Source organism: Talaromyces amestolkiae, assembly GCF_001896365.1.
Source record: "Talaromyces amestolkiae strain CIB chromosome Unknown scaffold4.1, whole genome shotgun sequence".
In the NCBI taxonomy this organism is placed as follows: Eukaryota; Fungi; Ascomycota; class Eurotiomycetes; order Eurotiales; family Trichocomaceae; genus Talaromyces; species Talaromyces amestolkiae.
In genome coordinates, this window is record NW_024468040.1 from 1101542 (window position 1) to 1120263 (window position 18722).

An 18722-nucleotide genomic window follows, 5' to 3' on the forward strand; every position below is an offset into this window, starting at 1 on the left:
CATTCGGCGCTGACATTTTTTCCCGCGGCGAGCGCATCCAATCGTCCTCCCAGATCTATACAACTCCGACAGATGCCGTTTCTTATCATCACCCTTTTTGCAGCGTTATATCGCCTTCGTTAGACTACTTTCCATTTCGTTCGCACTGCTGGGTCTTATACTCTACTTGCCAAAATGGCGCCCTCAAAGCAAATCACCGTCACCCCTCGATATCTCCTTCCCCGGTTGACCTGGAACGGTACACCCCGCATCACCATCACAGCCATCCAAGGCGCGCCTATCTCGACTATCCGTTCGCAGGGCAATAAGGCAGAAGAATATCATATAAACAGTCGAAAATACCATACGCCGTCGACTCCCGTGCGCAGATCTTCGGTTTCATCAACTCGCTTCTCATCCTTGACAACGTCATCGTCACCCCCTTCGAAAACTTCTCCAAATACAGACAGCACGCCTATCCGACATAATGGTGTATATGTCGCCGCTTTCAAACCTGCACGACGCGCATTTCATGCGTCGGCTATCATGAGCCGTGAACATCATTTCGATACGCTGAAATTCGTGCAAAGACTGAAGATGGAAGGGTTCAGCGAAGAACAAGCGGTTGCCATGATGAAGGTGCTTAACGATGTTATTCAAGAGTCTATTCAAAACTTAACACGGACTATGGTTTTGAAAGAAGGTATGATGAAATCAGATTACCATGGAGCCTCAGAACAGAGCTAATATGAACTGCTGCAGACTCCGAGCGAGCAACATACACACAAAAAGTGGATTTCGCAAAACTGCGGTCCGAACTATTGAACTCCGACTCGACAGAAGCACAGTTAACACGCTCCTCCCACGAACGAATAGCAGCAGACTTGGCCAAGATGAACTCTAGACTACGAGACGAAATCAGCCGCACACAAGCCTCCGTGCGACTAGATCTGAATTTAGAGAAAGGCCGTATTCGAGAGGAGGCCAATAGCCAAGAAATGCGAATCAAGGAGACCGAGACGAGGATTGAGCAGGAAGTTGCCGGATTGAGGGAACGAGTGCAAGCTGTGAAGCAGTCGACTTTGCAATGGCTCGTGTAAGTCTAACCACCATTCTGCTCCTATCTCTTCGATTACTTACTTGTTTTTAGTGGTGTTTGCACTGGTACCGCTGCTCTTATTGTCGGTGCTTGGCGCTTGTTGATGTAGAAATCCTTCGTTTGATTAAGGCTGGAAGATTAGCACCTCTCTTTTCTTCATGTTCTTTCCATTTGTACAGTACTTATCTTATAGACTGGTAGCGATGATCGCTGCTGAAACTCATGATGACATCTTATTTCGTCAATATCAATGGGACTACTTCAGAACATACATCACAATGCATAAGTCCACCATTCTTTCAGACCCATGCCCAGAGCATCATCAAAAAGGTGCACTTCTGTGCAACTTATCGATCTCATGCAAACAGATCACCGCCGCGATCCACGCTTTACTACCTAATTGTTGGATCTACACAGTCCAGAAAACACAGCTTGGATTGGTGTTCGGCTGGCTAGCAAAGTCTACGAAACGAAGCCACGGATAGTTTTATGGAATTGATGACTGATTTCTAGAGCTAAATAAAGGGGAAGATTGCACGTATGGATATGTCCGTAAGATATCCTATCAGGTTCGGACAGGAAATACGGGCGTAAGGATGAGAAGGGAGAAAACAAACAATGACGCCCAAATTGCGAAGGAACGATCCCGGGAGTCTCCCGACACCTCAACGACTTGGAAATGAGAAAAGAACGACTCAAGTACTCAGGGAATCGGTACTCTCTGAGAAGGCAGTTCGCAGCTTCCACATAACATCGAGATAGAAGCCTGTAGCCGTGACACTAGCCAGCGCTAGAAGAAGCAAGACGAAGCAGGAAACTCGCCATAAAAAACATGCCAAGGCACCAGTTCACGTTCAAATGTTAATGGAAGGGATAGGTGCTGCCTTTGACCGCTACTGTTGCAAAGATTACAATAGACTTGGGCAATCGAATATTTGATATTGGCAGCATTTCAGCTTGGTTGGAGACCTTTACTCTCACGGGTCAAATGGCCAATGTAAAGTCTTTCTTTTTATGAAGCAATGCCTATCTGGCAATATTTTATACACAATATTTCGATCACTCCTGAACTGTCTAATCACTTTTTCTGGCCCCGCTTGCCACGCTTTCTTGTGGCTGCAGTAGCAGCAGATCCCTTAGACGAAGTTGACTTTGTCACTTCAGTGTCGGCGATAATGTCCTGCTCATTGGCGTCCACATTATCCAATCCTTCAACAGCTTCGCCAAGCTCTTCTAGGTCCTTTTTGCCGAGCACCTTGTGGTAAACCCACCGCGGTAGACGGAATACAAACGTGTCCCGAATCGCCGGTCGAGGAATCTCATCAAGATCCAACAAGAATTCCTGCTTCTCGCCTTCCTCCGTTTCTTCCTCCAAGAAGACATTGCCGATCGAGTCGACGACCAGAACCTTTCCATTCTCCGCGTAAACGCGCTTCTTAGTMCCTGATGCMCCCGCCACATTCTCACTAACAGGGGTAGCTGTGCCAGAACCCGGTGCTGAATCACTTGGTCCAGAACTCTTGTTCCCCTTCTTACTTTCCTTGCGGTTCTCGCGCTCCATCATACGTTTCTGTCGACGGTTCAATGCCATCGCCGCGGGTGATTCTTCGACCTCTGCTTGAGGTGCGGCGGCCGGAGCAGCAGTCGCAGTAGCATCAAGACCGGGTATACCACCCAGTGCCCGATCATCTCCCCAGGCAGCTTTCCTTGCATGACGGATATATCTCTCCATAAACTCCCGCTGTCTTCTGTAAGAAAGCACAAGAGCAATATAATGACCAAAGCCGCCAAACGCAACAAAAAGACCTAGCAGCACACTTCCAAGACCCGGTCGGAATCGAGAGTAATAGTATCCAGTGCCCTTCCACGTCGGGAACCCATATTTCATGAAATGATCGTATCTCTCACGCGAAGGGCCTCGAAGGATATTTGCAACGGTGTTGAGTCGTGCGGAGCGCTCGGTGGCCTCTTTGACGGCGTTTGCGATTTGACGTTCCGATGGTCCCTTGGAAACGTGGACGCCTGGCTTTTTGCCCTTTTGCTTGCCATCCCCTCGTGAGCTGTTGGCAACGAAGGAGCGCCTTACTTTGTCGGGATGCAGTTGTTTGGACTTTTTGCGATAGGCTTTGTTGATGTCATCTTGGTTTGCGTTTGGAGAGACCCCGAGGAAGTCTGACGATTGTCTTTGTCAGCATGCATTTACACAATATACCTGTTAGTAGTCTTACCGTAGAATGTGACATTGGCGCCTTCTTTGGCTAATATCTCATCTCGAATTTGAAAGATTTCGTGGTCTAAGAAAAGCTTCCAGTCAGTTTAAACGTCCGCATGAATTTGACACGTTGAAGGAGGCGTACCTTCTTTGGTCCAGGCTGCGACGAACACAAAAAGAATGGCCACAACCAGGAACTGAAAAGCTGTATGCCGCATGGTGAGTTCTCAAGTTGACAACATGCGAAACACACACCTCCATACGGACACATGTCAATGTTGTTCATTTATTTTGGGCCAGACGGATATACGCTTTACTATATCAGGCTAGAGTCATCATCTTGATTTGAGCCAATCAATTTCTGTCTCCTTCTATTCATTATTATTCTTTGATATTAGTCTGTTATTTCAATCAGAGCTAAAAACTCGAATACTTGCTGCGAATCTACTGTCGTCAATCTGATCTATGCACCTCCATTTCCTCAGAGCTCTGCAGCCCCTTTGATTTACATCAAGCACCTCCAGCAGAAGCTTCCATGAAGAGCTTCTCACGCTTCATAGTAAGGCCCAGCAAAGTCACCAAGGCACCTGCGGTCATTACAAGGATATATGCGTTATTCTGAGCATCAACAATGACTTCTAACACCTGGTGCTTGACACCTGGCGACAAACTCTGCAAAAGAGTAGACTGCGCTCCTGCAATTGTCTGCTCAATCTCTGCGCTGGGTATATCGGGCAGAATGGTTTTGATACCCTCTTCACTCTTGTTCAAGAAAACCGCATTCGCGATAGCAAGTGATAATGTGATCCCAGTGATCTGAGCGCATGAGATGAATCCAACGGCAGCTGGGATCATGTGAGGCTCCACAAGGGCTTGAGCAACTGAGAAGGATGTTTGAGAAAACAGGCCTACGCCGAGTCCGATCAAGACGGTGTATCCGTAGATGTGCGAGATGGAGGTTGAAATGTCGACGGTGTACATCAGTGCTGCGCCAATGACGATCAGGATTCCTCCGGCAAGATACCATGGCATATACATTCCAGTCTTGGAGAGTACGGCACCGTTGGCAATAACCGCTACAATCATGATGAAAATAAATGGCAATAAACGAACACCGGATTGCAGAGCAGAGTCGCCTCGCGTAAATTGAAAGAAGAGAGGCGCCATATATACCGGAACAAAGATGGCGGTTCCGCCCGCCGCTGTTGCAGCAAAAAGAGTCAAGATAGTGGGCATCTTGAAAAATTCGACGGGCATTATACGGCGCGCAGCAGTTGTGAAAATTGTGTGTGTCTGCTGGATGCCAAGGAGTATGAAGAGAACGCCAGAACATACAAACAAGCCGACGATTCTTCCGGAATTCCAGGGAAACATCACTCCACCGAAAGACACTGCCATGACACCAGAGACAAAAGCGCCAGTGAGCAGGGTACCACCTATATAGTCTAGCTCACGAGCACGGTCAAGAAAGCTAACGCCAGGACGGGGATCCTTGTCCGATGGGAGCATGAACAGATAGACGGGAGCACACACGGCACCAATACAGAGATTGATATAGAATGACCAACGCCATCCGGCCGAGGAGTCCGTGAAAGCTCCCCCAATAATAGGACCAAGGACCGTTCCGAGACCCCAGGTAAAACCGGCACCACTCACGTACATGGGACGTTCCTGAATGGTCGTTGTAACGGCAAGCAGTGTCATGAGTCCGACATACATACCCGCTCCAGAAACACCACATATAGCACGAGCAATAATGAACGCATCAATAGACGGTGCAGCTCCACAGACAGCCGATCCAACTTCAAAGACAACCACACAAACAATATAAGTCCATTTGGCATTGAACTGAGCATAGACTTTACCCCAGATGAGATTTGTGCCGGCAGAACCAATCAGAAACGAAACACTGATCCATGAGAGCTTTGCGACGGAATTGAAGTGCTCGACTATGACTGGCTGGACGTTTGCGACGATTGTGTTGTCGAGGGCGAACAGGAATTGGGAGCTGTAGATGGCTGCGACGACGAGTGCCCATTTGAAGCCTGATATTTCGCGAGGAGCGGTCTCTGCCTTGGTCTTGATGGCTTGTTTTTCGGGGTCGGGTGCTACTGCTGCATTCAAGGCATTGTGGACATTGTCATGGATTTCATCGCCTCTGAGGGGATGAGAGGTGTGGTTTTTGTCGAGGCCAATGGTGCCAAAGGTGTTGGTATCCATAATTGCTGTCTATGATCTTGACATTCAAAGCTGATCATGCAAGGTAAGTCAGCTGAGAGGAGGAATTTTCGAGCGCCTGAAGGTAAGTATTTAATGACCATGCGAGAAAGATTCTATACTTATCCAGATAGGTAGTTATTGGTGATGCTCATATCCAGGAGAAGAAAAACTCCCCGAGTTACGGAGGAACAAATCGCCCTGAATTCGGAACAATACGGTGCCTTCTGTTCATACTGACTACAAGAAGTTGGCAATACAAAGCATACCGTACGGAAGCAATCTAGCAAGCATGAGACTGTGCGTTAAGACAGGCGTCAAAAGACTCCATTCGACCGCCGATCCCGACACTTACAGAGGCGCGGTAAGCAGGCATTTGGCTATCATTCAGCATATGTCAGCTTTCCAACATCGCGTCCATAGACTTTGGCTCGTCAACTTCAATCTATGTAAAAAAGGATGAGACGTAAAGTATAGAGTCCCCAACCAATCAGAAGTATCAACGCAGACATCCTAGATTTGGCTTAGCGTTGACGCGCAGTTTAGGGTTAACGTTGCCGCCGCCGCCAAAGGCCGATGGGCTATCGTCCAGGCAGCCCTTCCCTTATCTACTTTATTTTTATGTGTTGGTCAGCATGTAGAGAGCTTTGTGACGTTCAGTAAACACTCAAGTCTGTCAAATTCTCCAGATACAATATGCATCAGCTTCTTTTAGTGTGCGCGCCGCCGATGACAAGAGATCTGTCTGAATAGGGGTATCTACCTGTAACAACGTCCTTAAGTGCCTAGATAGCAAGATGAGAGCTATTAAGTAGGTTTGACTTTAACAAGCATGATGCATATACATCTACCTAAGCAAAACATAACAAGCACTCTGATCCATAATCGAAGCCCAATCACAATCAAACGGAAGGTTCTTCCTAGTATGCCAACATTGCTCTATAATCTTCATTGCCTCCAAAAAAGTCCCTGTAGATGCTGACAGGGATTGCAATGACTCTTCGCCAATGTTTCTCGGAGAAAATGACGCAGCCAGGTGGCGGAAAAAGCTTTGCTGGCTTTCAGCCGCCATACATCCGGTGACGCATAGCGGCCAGATCATGTTCAGCAGCAACTTTGGATTGTCTCGAGTGATTCGGAACAGCGCTATTGCGTCAGAGACGGGCCCTGCAATCTCTGGAAGTTCGGGGTAGGGGCCTGATAGGACGACGTGTAGGTAGATGATGGCAGCAAGAGCATAGGCCTTGGTGGCTGTTTTGTGGGACGGGGTGGCATGAATCACCGAAGGATGATTCGATGGTTGTGGTGATGATTCTGTGCTCATGTTGAGGTCTGCTAACTCTTGCTGAAGACGTTGCTCAATATGTAGACCACGTTTTGCCAATTCGAGAATGCTTAGCTTGTGTGTTGCCTGCGACTGTGCCTTCCATTTATCCAGCACGGTGATTTCGAATATGAGTGATAAGACGGAGTTTTCGCACCCTATCATACGCTCCATTGTGATACCGAGTTGACTTAGAGCCTGGAGATGGTTGATATCCAGGAAAGGTGCACTACGCGTTGATGCACATGCGAGGATGTCCAGAGATATAAAAGATCCAAGCAAGACGCATGTGGCGCCGTCCTGCTCTGGAGTCAAGGGTTTTTTGCTTGTTTGTTGCGTTTTGGGCTGGGTACTCGATTGATCGGGCAGTCGCATCTTTATAAGAGGGGCTATGAGAGGAGAGGCTGAGCGAAGAAAGCCCTGCCAATTCCTGCTTCCACCAGCCAAAAGCTAATGTTACAAAAATTGTTAGCATGGGTGTGCAGTGCCATAATATCAATAAGCATTACATACCTCCCAATATAGAACTTGAAGAATAGATGTAAGACCCTCCACGCAACGGGCTAAGTCGCTCTGGCCCTGCAAGTTTTGAGCATCATCGAGATATGACTTCAAACCTTGAGCCGCGAGGTCATAGTAGCTATCTTTGGCCCTTAACCGCTCTGTCAAAGCTTCAATATCCATATTTTGAGTTTGAGGCATCGAGGAGATGAGAAGGTCGCGTTCACTTAAAGCCAAGGTTGCATAGTAAGCTGGCTTGACTTGCTTGATGACTGAAAACAACCAAGCTCTTTTGTATTTGTCCGCTGGGTTGTAGAAGGCGTTCTGGGTGTAGAATACATCGTCTAGGTAATGCATAAACAAAGCATCCTCTTTTTGAGAGTCTAGCGTTATCGTTTTAGGTGTTGCACATCTTGGTGTAGGGTTATCTGACACCGAGGTCTGTCCACGCGGGGACGTATTCAATGGGTTTATACAGTAGTCCGGAGCTGTAAGTATCGGTATGGTCGAGGTGGTATATTGCGGCATACTCCACATCATTTCATCGGAATGGTGTGAGTTGTCTCCGCCATTAATGGTCATTTCCAATATCTCTTGAGGTGCAACATCGACCCAGTCTATAGCGCTCGTTTGCTCAGCGGCTAGTTCTGAGGCCGAAGTACCTGGCCCATATGGTGGCGAGACATCTCTCGGATATAGCGAGACTGGTGCATAGTACCCTGGATCGCGGAAACAGACAGAATTAGATGAAATAATGCCGTCATGGGGTGGTGCGTTCCATATCTGCTCAAGGTAGCTTGTTCGTTCTGACTCGGTCGATTCGTCGCCGGTTTTATCTTCACCAATGAGGCAATGCGATTGTCCCAGCTGTGTTTTTGTTGAATTAGATGCGGTAGTAGTCTGCGTTTGATTAAGATTCAATTGACTTATTCGATTCTGATTGTTATGGGCATTCCGGTCTTGCGATGAGCGGCGTATTGTATGCAGCAAGTTTCGTTTTCCTTTTTTCCACTTCGTATGGCTGACAATCTGCTTGAACTCCAAGGATTTCTCTTTTTGTAATGATCCGTTGTCCATCCACTCTGGTCTTGGTCCGTAGCCGTGGCATTTGAGCCTTAAAGAGTTACAAGTAGTGCACAGCGGGCGGCTTTCATCGCATTTCTTCCTTCGGACTCTGCATGTCCAGCAGCCATAGATACTTCGTGCCGCTAGACCAGAGGATGTTAGAGGATGAAAAGTTGGCTTTCATACGTAGATATTTGCGATCTAAGGCGAGCAAACGAAGTAGAACTTACGGATACCAGTATTGGTAGACATCATGCCGAGTCCAGTTGTTCACTTCCGGCAATTGTACTTGATCTGTCGTAATTGGAATCCAGCCATCAAAAAGTAGCGGTGTTGTAACAAATGGTTTGCATAATCAGCTCTGAATAGCGGAAGGCGCCTTAAAAGAGAGCAGCCGCTAGCGCTGGGGCCGGGTCACCACTCAACGCTATGGGAGCCCTAAGAGCCCCGAATCATTCACTCCTCCACAGAGCTAAAATTGTAGTGCGGTAATGGTCCTTGCCATCAATCTCAAGACTCAGCCTATTCCAACTTGTTATGGGATAAGTCTGTCTAAAAGATACTGTAGTGTATAGAATAGACTAAAAATATTATTTAAGTAGGGATTACTCCATGCTATTTATTTAGAACACTTTATATGTCCTTGTTTTATCTTTTAAATCTCCTTGATATTCTTAAAGCAGTGTTATTAGAACCTTTAGATTCATTTGACTGAATTTGGTATATGTGTACTATGCTTTACTTAGCTATAAATCGAGTTATCAGGGTGCAAGTTACAGCCCGAGTTACATAGAGCGGTTCTCTAATACTCGGAACCCCCGTTGAAAAAGCTCAATCTCTCTAGATACTAAAAATGCAGTGCAAGTTTAGTGCTATCGCCAGAGCTCACTAGACTCAGTCTATTCTAACTTCTTCGGAATCCCTGCAATAAAAGTTCAATCCCTCTGGGTTACTAGAATTACAATGCAAGTTTAGTACTATCGCCAGAGCTCATTAGACTCAGCCTATTCTGACCTACTGACAGGGCATAAAGCTTCGGACAATCTCTTGAGGCATTACGGCAGTCCATGTGTGACAACGCGACACTATTTATACGTGTTTTACAAAATTTACATTCACGCACATCCAGCACGTTAAGTCTTTTCACCATTCAAACATACCTTGCCTACATGTATCTTACAATTCTAAGCAGATGTATGCAGCGGCCGTAGAAAAGTGCCTAAGACACATACATACAGCACATCATGACGTAGAACCACGGCCGCCACTAAAAAGAGAAGTTCCACTGAGCTTTTGATCAGAACTTCGATGCGTACAGTGACTCGGTCCAAGCAATGCGACCTTTCCCTCGTCGCCCTATGGCCAATTTTTAGATAAGGCTGTTGTCTTGAAAGCGGCCAAGCCCCTCTGAAGAATTCGATATGATAGGGTAGCGATGTGAGACAGGGGCTCTAGGGTACCATAAAAGGACAAGCAACTGTAAAAATTCTGGGATCCGCACCGCTAAAATACCCGAATGTTAAAATATCCGAATGAGAAGCACACTACATAGAATCTCAAGTACACCACGCAAATTCGATGCGAGTAGGAACGTATAGGTATGACTATGCATAGAGATCAAGGAGGAGAATTTCGAAAAGTCACGAGTATCGAAAGTGTGGTTATGGGTGTGGATGTAATACTTATCCCAAAATTTTTTCCATCAATTCAATGTTAGGTACTCCGGAGTCCAGTTCCCCATACCGGTAGTCCACATAGGGCCCCATTTTCATAGGGCAGGAGGCTGAGATGTGGGTTATTATAAAGCCACAATTTGCGCCCTTCAGACTAAATTTTAAAGATAAGTTATTCCTTATCCTGGCCAACATCATCAAGGTACATACATGTTCTCAATAATTCATTTGCGGGCATCCGAGGAGCGTCATGTATTGGCCGACTTCGAGAAATGAGCGATGGTTCTGTTGGACCGTATGGGTGCAAGCAGTGGCCGTGCTGGTCCTGGAGATGTGAGTTTTACATCCATGGATGAAAGCAATCGTCCACGCAAACTGAGTGATGCATTCATACTTTTTCTATATCTAATTCGTCTACTAGCTACAACCTCTCTCAATGGGAATCATGGCTCCATCCCAATAGCAACCAAGTCCCCGTCTCCTACCTCATACCTGTCAATCTTTCCCTCATCATGTTCGCCGTATTCTACGAATCGCTCATATCCCTAAAACTCATGCACGACAAAAGCAACATTCTACTGGTAGCGATCTGTGTCAGTAAAGCCTGCATATTCGCATATTCGATCCTGCAGTACACATCCATGCACGCAAACGTGATTACGATCCAGGGAAGTCGAGATTCTCTCAATCAGCCTCTGGTGGATTTATCGCGGGATTTGTGGAAGGAGATTCATCCGACGGAGGTGACTGTGCCAATTGTTGTTGGCATTGCGACTGCGATCGTGTGTCCGGTTGCGTATCGGTTGCATAAGGAGTACTCGTGGGCTATATATCAGTGTGTGCAGGGGGATCCGAAAGTTCGGTTCAGGTATAGGGGATACGAGGTACATAGCCCACCAGTGGACGCTTCCAAGAGCTTCAATGTTGGAGAAAGCAAATTAATGGCTCCAGGTCTACCTTGTCTTGATCATATTCGACGTTTATTTCCTCATTGGCTTCATAATCCAGTACAATCTGGTCGACGTACACTTCAACGAGCCCGAGTTCTCATTGACCATGGCTCTCATTCCGGCCGTAGTTATGATCATGGTTCTGAGCGTGTACTTTGTCCGATCTGAGAACAGGATTGGAACTGTCATCGTTATAGTGAGTCTTCATCTTTCTTTTAACGGCAAAACTAATCTGACATGAACAGATCTCCTACCTCGGCCTCCTAGCATATATCATCTCCCGTATCGTCGTTCTATGCGGACATAGCCTGCTCGCAAACACCCCAGGAAAATATATGATGCTACTGTTCGCCTTTGTAGCGTTAATTTTCACCTTTCTCGCAACGGCATGTGCTATCTTCTGCGTATTGAATTTCGAGCATGGTCTCCAGTCGGTGTTCGATCGGAAGAGTGAGATTCCGCGACAGTCTTTTGTGTTTCGGGAGCTGCCGAGTCGGTATGATAGCGCTCGCGAGTCGTCAAGGATGTCACTTGAGTAGATAATATGTTATCTTGTTGATTCCAAATACAACTTGAAATGGTAATTGTATTCATGGCAGGTTGTAGCTCGGCAACTAAGTGCCTTTGACGCCGAGAATGGGAGTATCGACCGCAGAGCTTGTATAACCCAATCAATGGGACTATTCATCACCGTCATGGGCATTTTGAGCGCAATCTTAGATGGGGAGACAGTAGTCTGTCATCACGTTGGCGGAGAAATCTGTGGAAACGTGGACGAACAAGGAGAGCTGAATCGGTCATGACGACGGAAGATGAGGTGGTGGACGTCGTTATTAATTTGGGCTGCTATTCGATAATTGCATGCATGACGCAAACGTTGAAGAATCCTCAGAATACTTATATTCCGACTAGACAACTACGAGAAATGAGAAGAATGAATGCTGCTTCAGCTTAGGTCTCAACCGAGCACGTGATGTGATAAATTATGCCTCAGGCATTAATTGTGGACTGAGTCAATGGCCGGTCCAATCGACATGGCTGACGCTATTTGGTGGTTATTCGTGATCAATGAGGGGTTGGCTAAGTTAGTTGTACTGTAAGATTACTATAGGACACTGTGCTGGCCGAATACAACTGTTCAAAGGATGCCACGTCCTAATCACACCATGTTCAGACAAAAGCCATGGCAACAAAGTGCAGGCCAAGTCATGTCTCGATCTCATAGCGTAGTTGAACATTGAACTTCTTCTTGCCATTTGGGTCAAAGAGAATGCCGTGATCATGGGGGGATATCCTCCGATATGACACGTCAGCTCGCTCTGACTTTGGAAAATGCTGACCAGGACAGATGCTGCGGTGATGAGTAAGTAAACCAGACTGGAAACTGGCGGTGGACCTGATCTGACATGTCTTGACTCTCCAGCACTGTGATTGCTCGATAATCATGGGCCTAATGCCAACGGACGTCCGCCTTGGTTGTTGAATGCCGTATGCGGGGTTGGCTGCATTTCAGTCCGGCCAAGCGAAAGCTAAAAACCCGTCAAAGAGAGAAGGAATCTTTCCCGAAGTCTCGTATTTAATGGAAGTCTCTCCCGTCCTTTTTTTCTCTCTTCTACCGCCATGTCTGGGTGACCCGAAGTACAGTTCTATTGTACGAGGGAAAAGATGCTGCTGAATCGATAAATCGCTGATTAAGCCATCCTCGATCGCGCTAGGCCCTTTCCGGCTGGGTTTCTCCCATAGGGGGAATTTGGCAGCCGCGGATTGGCTCGCGGTTGCCCCTGGCTGAGKTGAGCCATCGCGCGTTCCTATTAGGCTTCACTTTTTTTGTCTTGAAACTTTCTGCCTTCCTCTCAAAACATCCTCATTCAATCATTGCAACAGCGATTTTTAAACTCAGGCCTTTGGTCTTCCACCCAAGACTCCTTTAATTCTTTATATTCTTACCGTCTGATTCTTCAGTCAACCAACAACAATGGCCCAATTCAAGATCCCCGTCGACCTCATCACTTCTCGCTTCGGCGACCGCTTCCAGAGCATGCGCTCTACATCGATGAGCTCGCGTTTTGCCAATCTCAAACCCATCTCCGAGTTTCTCGATATAAAGCGTATCTCGAAGCCCGCCGACTTTAGCGAAGTGCAGAGCCGTGTCAACTACAACCTGTCCTACTTCTCCAGCAACTACTTCGTCGTCTTCCTCATGCTGAGCATCTACGGTCTCCTCACTAACCCCGTTCTTCTCTTTGTCATTGTATTGGTCGCCGGTGGTATGTACGGGATCGGCAAACTCGACGGTCGCGATCTCGACGTCGGATTTCTTCGCGCAAGTACCTCTCAGCTCTACACCACATTGCTGATCATTGCTGTTCCTCTCGGTCTCTGGGCATCTCCCATCGCGTTTGCTCTCTGGTTGATTGGTGCTACTGGCGTGACTACTCTCGGTCATGCCGCGTTTATGGAAAAGCCTATCGAGAATGCTTTTTCCGAGGAGGCGGTCTAGGTGGTCGGCCGCGAACTCCTTACGATATGCCCCGATGGGGAAGACCACCAGGGGTATGGCAGGGAAATCAGGCGCGAAGGAGGGCTGGACAATGGGAGGATTTCAATGGTGTGCGTGTCGAGGAGATTGACAGTGAGGTGGATGATGGTTATAATGGTGTGAAGTTTGATGGATCGCGGCGGAACGGAAGGATTGGAAGCAAGGCGAGCGCTCGTGAGTTGCGGCTGAGAAGTAATGGATATGAATACGAGAGCGAGTTATCGGATGGCGCGGAATTTGATTTGGATGACGATGCGGATAGCACTGTCGCGTATGCAGTGCAACTGGCAATGCGAGACAAGGAAGAAATGTTGGTCGAGAAGGCGCTGGAGAGGATAAGACGTGCTCAGATGCTGGGCAAGAAAAACGTTCGACTTTCTCAAGAAGAGCTGGACGCGTTGGAACGAAGACGAAAGGGAATCACAAACAACAAGAAAGCTACGGTTACTGTTCCTATCGGTTCTCCTGGTCGTGCGCCTGCAAACGATAGACGACCAAAAAGTAGAGAATCGGTTGCGAAGGCCTCTCCCAGGGCAAGTGGTGCTTCTGAATCGCGACGAAGCTCACAAAGCCAATATTCAACGAATGAGTTCTCTGGAGTCCCCCTACGTCCGCCAACCGGTATCTATCCATCCATGAACAATAGTTCGACCAGTTCAGCATCTCGTCCAAGAACCCCGACTATGCAATCTCTACGCCCGCAGCCTTCCGCTAATTCTCCCATGCATCAAGCGACTTATATGCAGCGTTACCCGTCCGAACGTGAGCCGCCTTACGTTCGTGCCCTACCTGATGATCCGCAATGGGCACCTCGGCAACGCTCCCAGTCTAATGTATTGCCGTATCCATATGACAACCCTGTATATCTGCAACAGCAATACGGAACGATTCCTATTGATCCCCGCTACGCTAGCCTTCCGAGCCGTCGACCGGTTCCCTCGGATGCATCTTCTTTTAATCCCAACCATGCACATACAGCTGCTAGTCAGAACATTCCTCGCCGAGAAGCAGTCAACTCGACAGGTCGTCGCATTCCCGATGAAGTTTCCGAATCTGAAGACGACTCTAGCGACGACCACGCCAGCGAAAACGACGACGACGACGACGAAGATGATGACGACGACGATGAGGGAGTGCAAGTTACACAGCCACCCGCTGTTCGCGCGTATGGAGGGCGCACGGCAGTGGCTGGCGGGGGTTCCGGTGGGAACCGCGAAACTCGTCGGCGGCGTGGTCGGTAACTACGTAAAAAGTGAAATTGTGCCTGCCTTGAGATCTGATTTTCGTGCCATACCCTTTGTTTGATTTTTGATCTTCACCATTTTTGCTTAACATGCGCGTACACAAATGTTATGCCCGGGCTTGTTCGTGGCAGGAGTTCTAGAGCGGTTTAATTATGATTATAGATTTTCTCTCTGTTTGTTGCATGTTCTGTATATAGATTAATTATTCATCTAATAATGCGAGTAACTAGTTGTCGATTGTTGTTTACATACATAGTAGATATAGTATGTAGTGCGTCAGGGCAGAAAGAAGCATTTGTTGTGTGCAGATCGCGGCACGAGATCTCCATGGCGGCCGATGACGTCGGTGCTCCACTGGGCTCATCTCCTTCTTCTTTCGGCCAGCCGCCCAGCGATGAACTTATGAAGTCATGGCCGCTCTGGCCGCATTCTTAGTCTCTCACTACGTATAAGTTATATTACCCCCTTGGACCTCTTAATATTTACTATGTTTTCCCTTTTCCTTACGTGGTATGCTTTATCCCTCGCTGGCTTCACTCGCTCCAGAGAAGTCTATACATCGGTCACTGTCTCATTCGCGCCGTCTCTTTCCTGTCGTCGCATTCGTTGAGAATTGCGCGTTCTCTATAATACCAAAATCCACCTAGCCAACAGCTTTACTTCGACTCCTGCAAGAACATACCCACACACAAACCGCAACCATGTGGATCATCTCATTCTGGGTTTTCCCCGTCATCTCGGCCTGCATGTGGCTCGCAATGCTGATTGCGATGCTATCGACCTGGGCAGTCAAGGGAAAGCCTCATTACAGCAACATGCCCGCAAGCCGCACAATTCCGTAAGCCTCTTGTCCACATTTCTTGCCTTGTTGACCAGTTCTTTGCTAATATCTAGCCGCAAACTAGATACATCTCAGATATCGGTGCAACTGGGATACAACCTCTCTTCATTGCCGGCAGCGTGGTCACAGTCGTTTTTCTAGATCTCTCTTTCTTGTCAGAGCGCTGGCTACGACACTCGGGACAGCTTGTGCGCAACAAAGGACGCTTCGATAAGGCCTGCTCGATCATCTCGATCATTTTCTCGTTCATTGGAGCGGCAGGGCTGATCTTGCTGTCGATCTTTAATGACGTCGATTATAAGAATGTGCATGACTCGATGTTAGGAGTGTTCATGTGAGTAGTTCATTATGCCCCAATGGTATAGTATTGTTCTGACGAAAAAATAGTGGAGGCTACTTGCTTAGCGCTATATTCATCTGTATGGAATATCTGCGACTGGGTGTCACATATCGGCGACAACACCGTGTGCTATTCATCAGCTTCTGGATCAAACTCCTGTTTATCATCATTGAGCTCGGTCTCGCTATTGGATTTGGAGTCTTGAACCAGAAGGAACACGGTGTCACAAACGCGGCTGCTATTCTCGAATGGGGTACGTAAACTCATTCCTTTCTGTCTTGAAACGGCGCGTACTAACTCTTGTAGTCATTGCATTGGTCTTTACATTCTACGTCCTTTCATTCATTATCGATTTGCTTCCGTCCGTACGCACTCGCCATCATATTCCACAGGGCGAGAAAGCACTGCACATGAGCCGGCCGAGCACTAGCTCTGGACCTCAGCATGAGATCACGTACGAAGAGCCCGTGACTACAGACTCCATGGGCGATCGAGGAAACACCTACCGCGGCCAAGTCGTCAACGGGCACCACATGAGCGGCACACATGTGCCCCGAGACTTCTAATCATTTAAGAAATAAGCCCACTGAATTGATAATCCGTGGACGGTGTGGAAAGATCCCCAAGTCGATTTATCTACATAGAAACGCATTGCATGCTCATGAATTAATGATTGTAATAATAATCTCTGTTTTGGATACTCATTTGTACGTCAATGTATTCTTGGCTCTGGAGGATGATTGGCGTTGGAATATTGTTATGCATCGGGATATCCCAGATGCACATAATTATTTAGTAATGTCCTAAATTTTTCGTGAAATTGACTGGACCTTGATTTTTGCATAAGTGCAATATCCTGAGCACTGAGGAGTCAGATCGTAAGGCACCAATTTCGGCAGGCGTCAACGGTCAAGGCGTTAAGGCGCCAACACATCATTCTGCAGAGTCTAGAAGCCTTAGACTGACCGACTCCCTCCTGACTAATATCAGGCTAATTGTCTGACACACTCACCGACAATTCAATATTCAAGACCATTGTATACATAGTCTATCAAATCCATTGCTTTGGTTAATTCTATTGGATCCTCTTTGTTTACCATCTCCCCTTTTTTGATCCACCGACATCTGGAATCTTGGTTTCCCATCCGTTTTCAACTTTAATCTTCTGTTTCCACAATCCTGGAGTCCTTCCAGAGTATATGATTGTCGCGCGCCCCCGGTAAGGAGGAGATTTGTTGTACAACGATTCAATTCATTTCAACACATCTCGACAGAATAAGAGAAAACGAAGTGTCTGAAAGAGTTATCTAAATGATTACATTCATCATCCATGTTGGACTTGATTCGGCGCGTTCGGTACCGGTATTCTTCTGCAACAATAACAACTCGTTCCTCGGGATCATTACCACAGCTCAATTCTTGAATTGTCAAAACACTTGATTCAAACCACAAATCCAATCTCCAAAAATAAACAGAAATAAAATAACTCCACGAAAGGAAGAAAGGGTGAAAAGATGCGTCAAAAAAGATCTAAAAGACCAACCAGACTCACCCCCTCACCAAGTCCATCGGCAAGCTCGATCTCGTCGAGTTTTGATCTTGCCTCGCCGGATCGCCCGTTTGATAATATTTTGAACTTTCGGGATGTCGGGAGGGCTGTTAACGAGTTTGCGGGTAATAGGTATGTATCTTTAACTGATCCGCAAAGGGTCCATTGCTAATTGATGATTGGGTAGGGTTGTGAGAGAGGGGATTCTATTTCGAAGTGCGAGGGTATGTCTTATGTCTCTGGGCACACTTGGTCATTGAAGAATGCAATACTGATGGTTTGATACAGCTCGACGATGCGTCAGAGCGGGACAAACAACGTCTCATAGACGATATTAATCTGTCTACCATTATCGACCTACGCACAAAGTATGTCATCTTCCTTGGTATGAATGGTCAATAATTAACGCCAACAGCACGGAACATGACTTGGCGACGCAAAGACGTCAACACTCTCTATCAATGAGCTCCTCGGAGAACATTAGTATCCCAGACATTGCCGATCGGCCACATCTCCTAGGCTTACCAGGAGTACAACGGCACTTTATCAGTCTCACAGGACGCGCTTTTGAGAGATTACTGTTGTGGCGGTTAGACTGGTATAACTTCATGTACGCCCGCCTTTCCGACTATTGCATAATCTCGTTGCTAACCCCAGGAATAGGAAAGTACTGGGCCTACTAGCATCGGGCTACCGCAAAGACGCCATCAAAGTAATCGCAACGAAAGTCATGAAACCGCGCGGCCTCATCGGACTCGGCCAAGACACTCTGGACAGCGCCGGCGCCGAGATCCGTGCCGTCTTTGATGTTCTCACCAAAGACGAATCATACCCGGTTTTGATCCATTGCACGCAGGGCAAAGATCGTACCGGGTTGATTATCATGTTGTTACTGCTTCTTGTCAAAGAAACGGCATCAGATATACCGCTCACCGCTATAGCGGCGGATTACTCCAAATCAGAGGCAGAGCTAAAGCCTGAGCTGGACTCGTTGATGAAAGAGATTACGGATATAGGCCTCGATGAGGAATATGCAAAGACGCCGCCGGGGTTTACGGAGGCGCTGAAAGACTATCTAGATACGAAATATGGTGGAGCGAAAGCGTATCTTTTGTCGATTGGGTGTGAGGAGGTAAATATTGAGAGGATTAAGAGGAGGTTGTTGATGTTGTAAATGATACCCTATTGT

The 18722-nt window shown here is 47.2% G+C and overlaps 8 protein-coding genes across 8 annotated transcripts; 6 read left to right on the forward strand and 2 right to left on the reverse strand.

Annotated features, from left to right (window-relative positions):
• Window positions 1-174: 174 nt before the first annotated feature.
• On the forward strand, window positions 175-1187 carry BHQ10_002943 (uncharacterized protein; the record flags this gene model as incomplete). Its single annotated transcript, XM_040875144.1, has 3 exons — window positions 175-682; window positions 742-1075; window positions 1130-1187. The coding sequence occupies 3 exons, from the start codon at window positions 175-177 to the stop codon at window positions 1185-1187; spliced, it is 900 nt and encodes a 299-aa protein (XP_040731447.1).
• A 969-nt stretch (window positions 1188-2156) lies between these two features.
• BHQ10_002944 (uncharacterized protein) lies at window positions 2157-3508 on the reverse strand (the record flags this gene model as incomplete). The annotated part of the gene is made up of 3 exons (XM_040875145.1): window positions 2157-3250; window positions 3307-3372; window positions 3436-3508. The coding sequence occupies 3 exons, from the start codon at window positions 3506-3508 to the stop codon at window positions 2157-2159; spliced, it is 1233 nt and encodes a 410-aa protein (XP_040731448.1).
• A 292-nt stretch (window positions 3509-3800) lies between these two features.
• BHQ10_002945 (uncharacterized protein) lies at window positions 3801-8409 on the reverse strand (the record flags this gene model as incomplete). Its single annotated transcript, XM_040875146.1, has 3 exons — window positions 3801-5519; window positions 6592-7281; window positions 7345-8409. The coding sequence occupies 3 exons, from the start codon at window positions 8407-8409 to the stop codon at window positions 3801-3803; spliced, it is 3474 nt and encodes a 1157-aa protein (XP_040731449.1).
• Window positions 8410-10320: 1911 nt separating this feature from the next.
• On the forward strand, window positions 10321-11559 carry BHQ10_002946 (uncharacterized protein; the record flags this gene model as incomplete). The annotated part of the gene is made up of 4 exons (XM_040875147.1): window positions 10321-10403; window positions 10492-10954; window positions 11022-11216; window positions 11266-11559. 4 exons carry the CDS (start codon window positions 10321-10323, stop codon window positions 11557-11559), a joined length of 1035 nt encoding a protein of 344 aa, XP_040731450.1.
• A 1436-nt stretch (window positions 11560-12995) lies between these two features.
• Window positions 12996-13520, forward strand: BHQ10_002947 (uncharacterized protein; the record flags this gene model as incomplete). Its single annotated transcript, XM_040875148.1, has 1 exon — window positions 12996-13520. The coding sequence occupies one exon, from the start codon at window positions 12996-12998 to the stop codon at window positions 13518-13520; it is 525 nt and encodes a 174-aa protein (XP_040731451.1).
• Window positions 13521-13546: 26 nt separating this feature from the next.
• Window positions 13547-14800, forward strand: BHQ10_002948 (uncharacterized protein; the record flags this gene model as incomplete). Its single annotated transcript, XM_040875149.1, has 1 exon — window positions 13547-14800. One exon carries the CDS (start codon window positions 13547-13549, stop codon window positions 14798-14800), a length of 1254 nt encoding a protein of 417 aa, XP_040731452.1.
• Window positions 14801-15504: 704 nt separating this feature from the next.
• On the forward strand, window positions 15505-16550 carry BHQ10_002949 (uncharacterized protein; the record flags this gene model as incomplete). The annotated part of the gene is made up of 4 exons (XM_040875150.1): window positions 15505-15641; window positions 15709-15978; window positions 16032-16237; window positions 16291-16550. 4 exons carry the CDS (start codon window positions 15505-15507, stop codon window positions 16548-16550), a joined length of 873 nt encoding a protein of 290 aa, XP_040731453.1.
• Window positions 16551-17498: 948 nt separating this feature from the next.
• On the forward strand, window positions 17499-18707 carry BHQ10_002950 (uncharacterized protein; the record flags this gene model as incomplete). The annotated part of the gene is made up of 5 exons (XM_040875152.1): window positions 17499-17665; window positions 17721-17757; window positions 17822-17901; window positions 17949-18143; window positions 18197-18707. 5 exons carry the CDS (start codon window positions 17499-17501, stop codon window positions 18705-18707), a joined length of 990 nt encoding a protein of 329 aa, XP_040731454.1.
• Window positions 18708-18722: the final 15 nt, after the last annotated feature.